Source organism: Toxoplasma gondii, chromosome VIII (genome assembly GCF_000006565.2).
Source record: "Toxoplasma gondii ME49 chromosome VIII, whole genome shotgun sequence".
Taxonomy (NCBI): domain Eukaryota; phylum Apicomplexa; class Conoidasida; order Eucoccidiorida; family Sarcocystidae; genus Toxoplasma; species Toxoplasma gondii.
This window is the reverse complement of record NC_031476.1, coordinates 2403528-2415699: the sequence shown is the minus strand read 5'-3', so window position 1 is coordinate 2415699 and position 12172 is coordinate 2403528. Positions and strand designations below refer to the sequence as shown.

At 50.9% G+C, this 12172-nt stretch overlaps 1 protein-coding gene across 1 annotated transcript; it reads left to right on the top strand.

Moving 5' to 3' along the window:
- Positions 1-2045: 2045 nt before the first annotated feature.
- TGME49_233090 (XPG N-terminal domain-containing protein) lies at positions 2046-12049 on the top strand (the record flags this gene model as incomplete). The annotated part of the gene is made up of 14 exons (XM_018780350.1): positions 2046-2066; positions 2589-2629; positions 3062-3160; positions 3578-3642; positions 4494-4548; positions 5036-5129; positions 6233-6280; positions 6737-6841; positions 7751-7918; positions 8478-8573; positions 8821-8928; positions 9313-9744; positions 10203-10301; positions 10627-12049. 14 exons carry the CDS (start codon positions 2046-2048, stop codon positions 12031-12033), a joined length of 2838 nt encoding a protein of 945 aa, XP_018636792.1. The 3' UTR covers positions 12034-12049.
- Positions 12050-12172: the final 123 nt, after the last annotated feature.

Below are 12172 nucleotides of genomic sequence, written 5' to 3'. Positions count from 1 at the left end.
CCACGAAGACCTCGATACACCTCTCAAGACCGAGGAAGACACAAGAAGCAGCAAACAAGAAGAAAGAAAGGTACATGGAGAAGGCAGCAAACAAGAAGAAAGAAAGGTACATGGAGAAGGCAGCAAACAAGAAGAAAGAAAGGTACATGGAGAAGGCAGCAAACAAGAAGAAGGAAAGGTACATGGAGAAGGAAAGGTACATGAAGAAACAACGCTGCACGTGGAAGGCGGCGGAGACAGGAAGAAAGAGGCCCAGGGATCAAGAAAGATAGAGAGGAAGATGGAGAGGGAGACAGAGACAGGGTAGTGAACAGTGTAGACGCGCTTCTTCTGTTTTGAAGTGAGTGAATGTGGAGTTTGGAAAATGTGAGAAGATGGTGAATTTCACAGAACCTCTTTTGCGTTTTGAGTCTTATGTGAGGCATCGACGGAGGAGCGGGAGAACGTCGCCGTACCGCTCAGAATCAAGAACACCGGTTTGGCAGTCTGGCGTCGGTTCCTAAAGAAAGAGCGAGAGCGCCTTGGAATGTTGCTGCGGATTTTTTTTCTTGTCTCGTCTCCGTTTCTCCCGCGTCCTGGGGGCGGCCTTGTCTCCCTAGGCGGCACCCGAGTGTGTGAAGTACCTGAGTTTCGAGGGATTTCTCCCATTTTCCTGTCTTTCGGAAGCAGCGAATGTGCAAAAGACACTTTGAGAAAACAGCTGAGTTTAGCCTCACACTCGCTTCCTGACTACCTTCAAACATGGTGCATGCGCATGCAAAAGGATTACCAAACAAATCCAGAAAAGGAGGGCGGGTGGTGAGAGAAACGTCGCGAGGTCTGTATGTGTGTATGTGTGTGTGTTGCAATTGCAACGCCTGGTCCGGTGGTTCTTTTCTTTTTTTTTCTTCTGTTCCGGCGTTTTCTTTCGTTTCTCTCCTTTCCTCGTTTTCACACACAACTGCTGGTGTGCATCTGCCCTCTCTCCCTTTCGCCAGAGGGACGCCGGGGAGCAGGCGCTTTTCCCTCCCTCCGTTTTTTACGCGACAAGAATATGTCTTCGCGGAGGGCCTTTCAAGACTTTGCAGGCCCAGTTTCGTACATTGAACATCTTGATTTCGACGGTCCTGAGTCGAGAGGAAGCGAGAACAACTGTAGAAATGTATCTACCTTAAAGTTCCTTCGCTTCCTGTCTCCAAAACAGTGTCTGCGGTGCGTCGTTGTCTTGTCGCCTGCTTCCCCGGTGTCGTGTGTCTCCACGTTGTTGGCATTGCCCTTGTCTCAAATCAAAGGCCGACGCTTTCTGCAGTGCGTTTCCTCGCAGATCTCGTTTCGCCGGCGAACGCGGAACTCCTGTCCGAAAAATTAACTCCACACAGGCTCAGCTGCATCCAGAAATCCGAGTTTTTGAGGCGGACTGCGCGGAGTTCGCGCTGTCATGCCCTGTGAGTCCGAAGAGAGCGCCGAATGCCGTTTTTTCCAGAGAAACGCTTTCTCACAGAGGCCAGAGCTCTGTCAAGTTTTCGTTTCCACGCAGAGATCGGCACCGCACCGCTTGCGCCCCGCAGGCTGACGCCGAGCGCTGCAGGCGAGGAAGTCGAGAACGCGACCCACAAGCAGAATTCTTCTGTCTCCACCGATGCCGCTCTTTCTCTCCTCTTTTCTCGGGCTTCCTCTCTCCTCTTCCCCCTCTCCAAGGCTCAACACCCTCACATGCACCGGCTTGCAAATCTCTCAGAGTGTATATCACCAGCATCCATATCGAAATCGCTAAAATTCGCTCGACGTACGAGTGGCTAGACACACACCAGTGTGTAGAGTTGCATATCCCTATTTATTTATTTTTCATTTGCGTATCTGAATGTAGATGCATGCATCTGGATGGTGAATCAAGGCCTTTTTGTGCGCATCGCGCTGCATATTTCTGCCTAGTCCGCATTCCACGGGAGCAGTCTGCGCACCGAGAGGGCGCCTGTCTCGAGCGCCGGTCTTGTCGCATCCTGCTAAACGGCGAGCATCTGGGACAGAGTTGAGCGTCCGATCCACCGTCGCTAAGCTGGGTCGAAATGGGGATCCAAAACCTTCTCGTAGGTCGCTTTTTCTGCGTGAAGCGCCGGAGCCTGAGTGAATCTGGCATGAACGATCTCCTCCAAGTCTCGCGACTGTGTGTTTGAGCGGCGATCCAGGAGTCGATTCGCTGGCGACCGCCTTCGTCTCCGTCGACAACTGAATGCAGACTTGCTTTTCCGAGCTGGGCGGCTCTCCCCGCTCCCCTTGCGCGGTTCCGCCCAGAGCCGCAGGTGCACACATTTCAGGATAGAAGCCTCTTTGTGTATATACATATGTATATGTCTATCTATCTCTGTATATAAATGTCTTTCTATATATGTAGGCATATATACATGCGCATCTATATATGTTTACATGCATATCTATCTATCTATGTCGATGTATTTCTATCTCTCTCTCTCTATATATATATATGAGTATCTATATCTGTTTATGTCTATACATGCATGAATGTTTGTTATCTCACTGTTTTGAGGAATCGCGATTTCATGCGTTTTTGTCTCTCGTGCCTCTCTTGCTTGCCACTGCGCGTTTCGCAGAAATTTCTCAAGCCGCTTGCGCAGCCTGCGCACATCAGCGAGTGAGTTTTGTGAGGGCCGCGCCGCTGCTTGTGAATGCCCAGTTGTTTCCACAGAGCGTTTGTAGGGATGTCTCCACCTCTCTGCGAGTCGATCCGATCCGCGTCTGACGCTTCGTCTCCTTCGTTCTCTCGCTTGTTTTCTCTGTCGCTTCATCTCGACATCTCTCCCACTGTCCGAAGATTTCTTGCGCTGCCAGTCTCGGCATCTGTACACACAACCTGCAAGAACTGTCTCCCCTGGGTCTGTCCTCAGCCAGCCTGCAGGCGGTCTCTTTCTCGCAGGTCTTCTGCGGTCTGCGCCGCCTTTCCGGATGGTCCGTTTCACCTCTCGCTTTCCCCCATTTTCTTCTCTCGTTCGGTTTCGGTCTCCTCTGCCCTTGCTTTCATAGTTGCCTGCTCCAGGGGTTTTGTCTCTCTCTGTGTTCTCGCCAGATTCGCTGGACAGACTGTGGGCGTCGACGCCATGAGCTGGCTGCACCGCGGTGCCATTGCCTGCGCGGTTGAACTGATCAAGCAGGAAGAGTCCGACAAGTGAGAAAACAGAAGCAGTTCTCAGTCTCTCAGCTTCAGCGCTTCACATCACCATACCTTTCGTTTCTTGTTCCAACGGGTGCATCCCGGTTTCGGACTTCCTCGTTTCGGACTTCCTCGTTTCGGACTTCCTCGTCAGCTCTGCTTTTCTTCTGCGTCCTGTGGCTTCCTCTCCATCTTTCTGTGTCTCCCTCACCTGTCGTCTTCCTCTTCAAGCGCTGCTTCGTTTTCGTCTCTTCGCTCTCCACCGTTTTCGCGCCTCTTCGTCTTTCTTTTCTTTCCTGACATCGCTGCCTGCTCGAGCCTCCCTTCGTCGTCCGTTTCAACGTTCGCGAACCTCCGTAACTTTGTTCCCCATTCTCGTTCACCTCCTCAGCGCGCCTGGCTTTTCGTCTTTTTCTCTGCGCTTCCCCTCAGGTTCCTCCGATTTGTCATCCATATGATTATGCTGTTCAAATACCACCGCGTAGAGCCGCTCCTCGGTGAGACCCAAGTCGCGCTGCACCCGCGATGCTCCAGCTCACTTGCCATTTTCTCTGGATCACATCGTCTCGCGCCTATGCTTCTTTCTACACGCAAAGACGTATGAATAGGTCTGTTGAATATCGTTGTCGATCTGTCTGTCCATCTATCCACCTCTATGCCTATGCCTATATCTTTCTATGCATATCTATCTTCAATCTATCTCTATCTACCTATATCTGTGTAACTGTATTTACCTATAGATGCGTCTGTCTATCTAGGGATCTGTGTCTAAGTCCGTATTTGTATGTATGCTTCACTCTATAGCTGTATATCTCGCTCTCTCTGTTTATGAATACAAAGGCATGTAGTATTGTATATGCTTTATACTTGAATAATCGTGCGAAACGCTATGCATGTACATGGATAATGCATGCACATATGCATGTAAAACATAAAACGGCATACACCTATATGTGATATATATCTCGAAAAAATATACGAATCATCCTATTCATTGTACATACGTGTCGAATGCCATATACTTGAATATGTATGTATAAGTATGATATATATATATATATATATATGTATATATATATATATATATGTATATATATATATATGTATATAAATATGTATGTATATATATATATATATATATGTATATATATGTATATATATATATATATATGGATATCTGTGTGTAGCTGGGTGAGACTTGTACGTTTGTATCTTTGTTCCCAGTAGAGTATAGATATCTCCCAAGAGAACGGATGGAGGGTCGGTTAGAGAACTTGAGACGTTCCTGGAGGTGGACCGGATTAATATTTTTCTGCATGCGTCCCCAGCGACGTTTGTTTTTTTTCAGTTTTCGACGGCGCTAAAATTCCGGCAAAGGCAGCCGAGGACGAGAAGCGACAACAGTGAGATGATCGAGCGTCGACCGAAGACCTCAGTGCATGCAAATAGCTATCGTGACACTCTCCCTCCCTTTCTCTCTCTCCTATTCATGTGAATTTGTAGATTTCTGTAGAAAGAACTTCTCACGCAAGTACACGTAGACACAATGAACCACAGAGGACAGTATGTGCATACACCTATGTGTATTTTCACTGGACTGCAGATATATCTATTTATATATATATATATATATATTTGTAGGTATGTAGACGTTTCCAGGTTCATGACCATCTGTGAGATGTGCGTAGACATATGTCTGTTGTTTATACTGTAGGACATAGACATTTATCTTGTTGTGCAATCCACAAGTATATATGTTATATCCATGTAAGTATCAGAATATATATATATATGTATATGTATCGGTGTGGAGGTATGCGATTCAAGTCGTGGACATGTCCATGAGAGTGACTTTGGTGACTTTGGTCAGCTTTTCCTCTCTTGTTTCAGAGCACGGCAAAAGGCGTCAGAGGAAGCGCGAGAGCTGCTGAAAAAATACGAAGAAGCTCGGCGCGCCGGTCGCAAACCTCCTGGAGATACGCGAGTTCGTCTTCGGTTTTTTCATTTCTCTGTTTCCTGCATCTCACCGTTTCTGTTTCTTCTCCCTCTGCCTCGTCTACCCCAGCCTTTGCATCTCGTTCTCTTGTGTCCGAATGTTGTCCTCTCCCTGGCAGAACTGGTAGTCGCAAACAGTCCTGCCGCAGCGACGTTTCGAAGTTCCATTTATGTCGCATGCACTTGCTTGAGGAGTTCGAGTTGAGGATGCTGAGCAGAGGAATCCAATCTTTTCTTTCTTTCTCGAGTCCTGCGCCGACCACAGCCTCCCTCCGCATCAGTGTCTGTGCCCTCCTGTGTCGCTGTAATCCGGTTGTTCATCGACCCCTATTTTTGCATCTCTTTTGCGCGCATCGACGTCAGAAGCCATGGACATGGTCCTCGCTATGCACATGCGTTTCTGGACCTCTCTATACGAATGTGTTTACAAGGACAGGCCAACCTAAAAATAAATCTCTGTACTCTCCATTAAAGGCTCTGTTTCTGCATACGCCGCCTCCACTCATATGCGCTGTCTCCACTCATATGCGCTGTCTCCACTCATATGCGCTGTCTCCATGATGATGGACTGGTCGTTGGCGGTGCCTGTCGAACAACATGTTTCCCTGTCTACCTCCCTTCGCGTCGTTTTCTCCACGCCCTTCCACCGTTGCCTCAAACGTCGAGCGTGGATGCCCTCTTGCCCTTCCCGTTTGTCGCTCTGTCTTTATCTCTCTTTCGCTGTCTCGGCGAGCCTCTGCATATCCGTTGAGAAGCGTCTCTGGTTGTGGCTCGAGAGGCCTCGCATGCGCGACCCTCAATTTGTTTCCTGCTGCGACTTCGCGCCGAGAGCTTCGCGTTCAAAGTGTGCATGCGCACATTGTTAGAGAGCGATTATTTGGAGATGTTCTGCCCCAGAGGTTACCTTCGCGTCCGGGGGATGACAGGAGAGTCTTTCGTTTCGACGCGGGCGGCGCGCCGTGTCTGGTGCTTGTCTCTTCAAGGTGGAGCAAGTCGGCCAGCCAGCTGAAGAAAATGCGCGAAACGATGCCGAAGCAATTCCTCAATGTCCATGCGTTCTGTCTCTCTACGTTTGGTGTCTCTCGCGCTTAGGAACTTCTCACCAGGTGCTCGCAGGCTCTCTCCATCTCTCCAGAAATGGTAGGCGACATTTGTTGCTCTGCGTACGTCCGCTGGGTCCACTCCCAGTCTACGTCCAGACTCACAGGCATCACGCGGTCCTCTCCTCTGTCAGCGTATGGAGGTCGTATCCTTCGATGCTCATCTTCTCCACCCGTTCGCCTCCAAGCACAGATACGCATGTGCAGAGGGTGCCAATGGACAAGCATGCACATGCAAATGCATAACAATATATAAATACATATATAAATACATACATACATAAATGCATGTATACATGCATGTATAAATGCATGTATAAATGCATATATATATATATATATATATGTATATATATATATATATATATATGTATCCATGCGTCGTGGAAGAAAGTTGTTCCCTTGTCGCGTTTCACGGAAAGAGATTTTTTTTTCGTTCGCTTGTCCGTTTCTCCCGCGGCTTCCACTCGTCCAGCTCTGTGTTTTCGCTGTCTAGGTGGACACAGTGATCTCGGCCTGTCGCTCGCTCGGCGTTGCCTTCGTCGTCGCGCCCTACGAGGCGGATGCTCAGCTCGCCTTCCTCGCACGGACAGGAAAGATTGTGAGTCGAACCGGAAACGCGAGTCGCGGATGTTTGTTGCCCGCGGCCTCGGTCAGGGCAACAGCCAACGGTTTCTCCGCTGCAGGTCTCTCGAACATGGCTCGAGGCCAGTGCGTCGACAGAGGCCGCGGCGCAACTCTGCGTAGTTCTGCATCGTGAGCATGCGGTACAAAGGCCAGCAGAAAATCCATGAGAAGCCTCGGCTCGGCCCCTAAGAGAGAGCGCCTGCCGGCTCGGATGGCGCTTCGTGACTACAGAGGAGCCAAGAGGTCTGCGTTCGTAGCGAACTTGCCGTGGGTGTCACAGGCAGGAGGAAAGCCTGGAGACAGGAACCATTTTTCGACGTTTTTTTTTTCGCAAAAAACGAAAATGTGCACACCCAGCTGTTTATCTGGGAAAACGACGGTGCTGAGTCGGCTGTGTCGATGGAATTTCGTTCTTCCTTCCACTCACGTAGTTGTCTCTATCTGTGCGAGTTTGTCTCACCGTGTACAACAAACTCTGTTCAATTCGATTCCTACCGTCCACCCACTTGCGTCGCTCTACCTTTCAGTCGCTCTCTCCAACGAATCCGATCTACGAGTTTATCCCTGTGTCAACATCTCGCTACACACAACTCCGTCGACGTCTACCTGCGCCTGGTCCTACAACATCTGCACAGCTCTGTCGCAATGCAGGCGCTCGTCTCTGTCCGCCAGTTCTCCTCTGTCTCCCTCTCCATCTTTGTCTTGCGTCCAAGTCGCCGACAACGAAGCGCTGTTGAAACGAAGTCGTGAGCGCAAGACCTGCCCTTTTTTTCCGACGATCGTTGGTGATCTGTCCGGGGGACCGTTTTTTCCCTGTGGGCGTGCATGCACAAAGACGTCCGACGCTTTGCTTCTTCTCGAAACTTCCTGTCTTCGCGCGTAGGCTGCGGCCGTATCGGAAGACAGCGACTTGCTCGCGCATGGCTGCCAGCAAGTCTTGTTCAAGATGGACAGGGAGGGGAACTGCGAACGTTTGAGTCTCCCTCTAAACGACCGCGCCTCTCCCGACGCCGCGCAGGCCTCCGTCTCTGCGTCTTCAGCCAAAAAACTGGTGCGCCTTCTTCGTTTCCTCGTTTCACAAGTCGCCTTCTACACGCACGCACGGCTTCGCGACCACCATTCATACGTATATATATGTATATATATGTATATATATGTGTATATATATGTATATATATACATGTATATGTATATATATGTGTATATATATGTATATATATGTATATAGGTGTATATATGTGTATATATATGTATATATATGTGTATATATATGTATATATATGCATGTGTATGTATATATATGTATATATATGTATATATATACATATATATGTATACGTGTACATAAAAGCATCTGCACGTGCGTGTGCATATATGTTTCAGTCTGTATCTATCTAGATCTAGCTATCTATATGTATACGTTCATATATATATATATATATGGATATATGTCCAAGTGCATGCAGCGATGAATGGAGCGAGAGAGGGGCATCTGTAGGTGTCGATACCTGTGTGCATGTATGATGACAGGAACATTTGAAGTTGCAGTTTCTTTGCGTGTGTGACTGAGGGAATCCGAATGGAGGTACCGCGATTTGTGATGTTTTCAGGGACAGCTGGAGTGTCTCCGCGACTTTGATCAGACGATGTTCACAGCGATGTGCGTTCTTGGCGGATGCGACTACACGCACGATGTTCACATTAACGTAAGAGAAGAAAGCATCTTCACAAATTGCATGCGCAGAGCAGCAAGTGCCTTTCTCTCAGTCGACTTGCACTGCACGCGCGTTGGGGCTGCGACGTCGTGAGAGACTTTCCTGCAGTCGCTGCCCTTCGTGTGATCCTGGGTGTGGTGACTTGCGCGATCGCTGCCGAGCTCCTGTTCCTGCCGGCACAGAGAGAGCGAGAGCAAACGGAGACTCGACTGTTCTCGCAATTGCCTGCCAACGTCAGGGTCTCGGCATCAGCACTGCATGCCGCTTCGTACACAAACTGGGGAAGCTGGAAGCCGTCATTCAGTACCTTTTCAAAGACGAGAAGTGGAGAAAGAAACTGACTCTCGTAAGTCGACATGTGCCCCAAGTCCTCTTGCGTCGTCTTCCTTTTCTTCCTCTTCTTTCTTTTCTTTCTTTTCTTCCTTTTTGTCATTTTCTTCTTCTCGCTCGCGATCCTCTTGCTCGGCTCTCTTCCCTCGGTGATGTTGTCTCTCCTCTCCTCTCTCGTTCGTCTCGCCCAGCCTCCACAGAGGCTGCACGCGCGGTGATGTTCGCTGCTTTCTCACGGCGCTCGGCCTGCGTTTTCTCTTGCTTCCGAAGAGCATTCTGCCTCTGGCCAGACTCCTCTGCACAGCTCGGCTTTGCGCGCCTGCGTTCGGCGGCTCCCCCCTTCTGCCCTTCTGTGTCGTGATGTTTTTCTTTTCGTTTTTTGTCTGTTTCCTTTTTTCAGCCTCAGGAGGTTGTCCTGCGTGGACACAAGATGGCCATGGTGGCCTTCACACACCACCGCGTCTTCGATGTGAACTCCGGATTGGTTGTTTCTGCTTCTTCTCTTCTTCCTCATCGTTCTTCTCTCTCTGCTTCTCTTTCTTCTGTGTCGCCTGTTGTGGGGCGCCGCCATGCTTCGTCCTGCGCTCAGACGTCCGCGGACCGAGGGACGCCTGAGGATCGCCTCACGCGAGAAGAGAACTGCGCAGGAGAGAAGGAAAACCACCGGCCGGAGGGAGTCGCGGAGTCGAGCGAGAAGAAGGCGGCGGAGACCGAGCTCGCAGAGCAGACAGAGGAGACGGAACGCAGAGGCGACAAGAAACCGGAGAGGCGAGACTCGCGCAAGTTCTCGGAAGGCGCGTGCGACCTTGACAGAGACGACAGCGACGGCGAGGTAGGCGAGAGGGGAAGAAGCCAAATTCACTAGAGTCGGAACGAAAGCAGAGAAACCGAGGACGCGGTCCAGAGGAGAGAGCGAAGAACATCCGCGCATCGAAGAGAGATGAACAGAGCGTCGTGAACGCCTCCAGGCAATTTATCCTTTGCATGGTCCTCTCGACGGTTCTTGGCCTTTGTGTGCGTTCCAGTGGCCTCGACGGTCTCTCCTGGCCTTGTCACTCTCTTGTCGACGCCTACCTTTCTCTCTCTCTTGAATGTCCTTGGGCCCTTCGTCTCTTTGTCTCGCTTCCCGCGTCCTTTGTCTCCACGCGCGTTCCTCCAGCGGTCCTCCAGCGTTCCTCCGGACTTCTGGTCGTCCCCGCCTCCTGAGTGCGAAGACGAAAGAAACGCAGCCGAGAGAACCGCTGCGAAGAAAGTTCTCTGGCGTTTTCATGGCTTGCTTGCTGTGAACAGGCTGCGCGGGAGAAGATCGTCGGCAAATGCCAAGAGAATTTCCTTCCTTACGCAGATGGCCTGGTTAACCCACGCACCCACAAGCCTCGAATTGCGCATGTGAGTTCCTTTCCCCTCTCGCTTGCGCGCGTCTTTCCTTGTTCCGCGCTGGTTTCATGCACAGAGTCGGCTGTGTCTCTGTCGGTGGCGCTTCTTCCTTCACTCGCGTCTCTGCTCCGCCGCGTCGTCTTCTCTGCTGCGCTCAAATGCTTCTCTCTCGTGTGATCTCTTCTTTTCTCTCTCCACGGTTCCCTCTCTTTCTCTTCTTCTTTCTCTGTCTCTCGGTGGCGGACGCCTGCTGTGCTCGGGGTCTCTCCGCGCGCCGGTTTCTCGGATCTGTTCCCCGCCCACTCGCCGTTCCTTCCGACCTCGTTTCTGTGTGCAGTTGAATCGTAAAGAAAGGTTGTTGCTCGAGGAGTATCGAACACGGTCGCTGATACGCGTCCATGAAGACAATTTGCTTTCAGCACGATCGCGCGCCTGTCAAACGCACCAGCGTCCCTCTTCTTCTTCCTCTTCTTCTTCTTCTTCTTCGTCTTCTGCTTTGTCTTCTTCTTCGTCTTCTTCTTTGTCTTCGTCGTCTTCTGTGTCCTCGTATTTCGACGCTTCTTCCTCTTGCGTTTCCGCTTCTTCCGACGTTCCGCCCTGCTCGCCTTCGCGCGCGTCGGCCTCCGCCGATTTCGCGTCATACCGCAGTGCTGCTTCGTCCTGGCTCCAGCGGACGAGAGCGGCGAAAGACGGGGGAGAGAGCGAACAGAGAGAGCGACGGGCGAGAGCGCGCGAAGACGAGGCCTGCAGAGAGGCGCCTGCGTTCGATGACTTCGCGATGCCATGCGCACCGCAACAGACAAGACAGGGACATTTCTGCGGAGACGACGCTCGCCAGCCTGGAGGCGAGGGAGCACGACAGGCGGCTGCGATGCACGAAGCGAAGGAGAGGGAGGCCAGCGAGGCTGGCGGAGACGCGAGTCGTGCCACCGCGTCTGAACAGGAGAGAGAAGAGATCACTGCGACATCGATGCAAAAGGGAGCCGTGCGAAGTCGTATCGTGTGTTCGAGCGAAAAGCCAGCAAAGGGTGGACAGATGAAACTCACTTTCATCGTCGAAAAGCGAACGAGAGTGGTGCAGACAGAGCGCGGATTCAGGGAAAACAGGAAGGAAAATAACCAGGCAACGCACGGCGCTGAGTCCTCTTTGTCTCTCGAGAAAGATGGTGTTTGTTCTCTCTCGGGGGCGCGCTCGGCCTTCGCAGCGTTTGCGTACCGCGAAAATGCCCAGCTGAGTGAGGAGAACACAGACGCTGAAGAAGGGCAAGTTGTCGGCGCAGGGCCGCAGAAACGCGAGAGAAGCCAAGACGACGAAAATGAAGCATACAACGCGCGACACAAGCGACACAAATCCCCAAACGAAATTCATGTTTCCGAAAGGGCGCTTCACGCGTCTTCTCCTTTCGCCGCGTTCGCTGCACCCTCTTTCCAACCTGCTTCGTCTGCTTCTCTCGCTTCTCGCACCCTTCCCTCTGCGTCTTCTCAGTCTTCGCCTCCCCCGTCTCAGTCTCCCTCTCAACTTTCTGTCCAATTCTCGTCTTCCTCTCTTGCACAGTCGCTTCTTCAGTCTGCCCCCGCAGTTCCTGGCTCTTCTTCAAGCCGAAAAAAGAAGAAATTCGGCACAGCCTTCGAGGCGGCCTCAAACGCCAGCGGGGCGTCTGGGGACTCGTGGATCCTTGGCGGCAAGGTGACAGGCTCGTCCAATCCGACTCTGTCTGCTTTTGCCTGGCGAAACAAAAAATAGGGAACAGCTCCACTCCAAAGGCTCCTTTTCCGGTCTTACCACGAAGAAAGAATGACAAACACTCCCGTCTTTGCTGGAGGTGCAGGCATCTGTACCTACATTTTATATATATATATATATATATATATATATATCAATA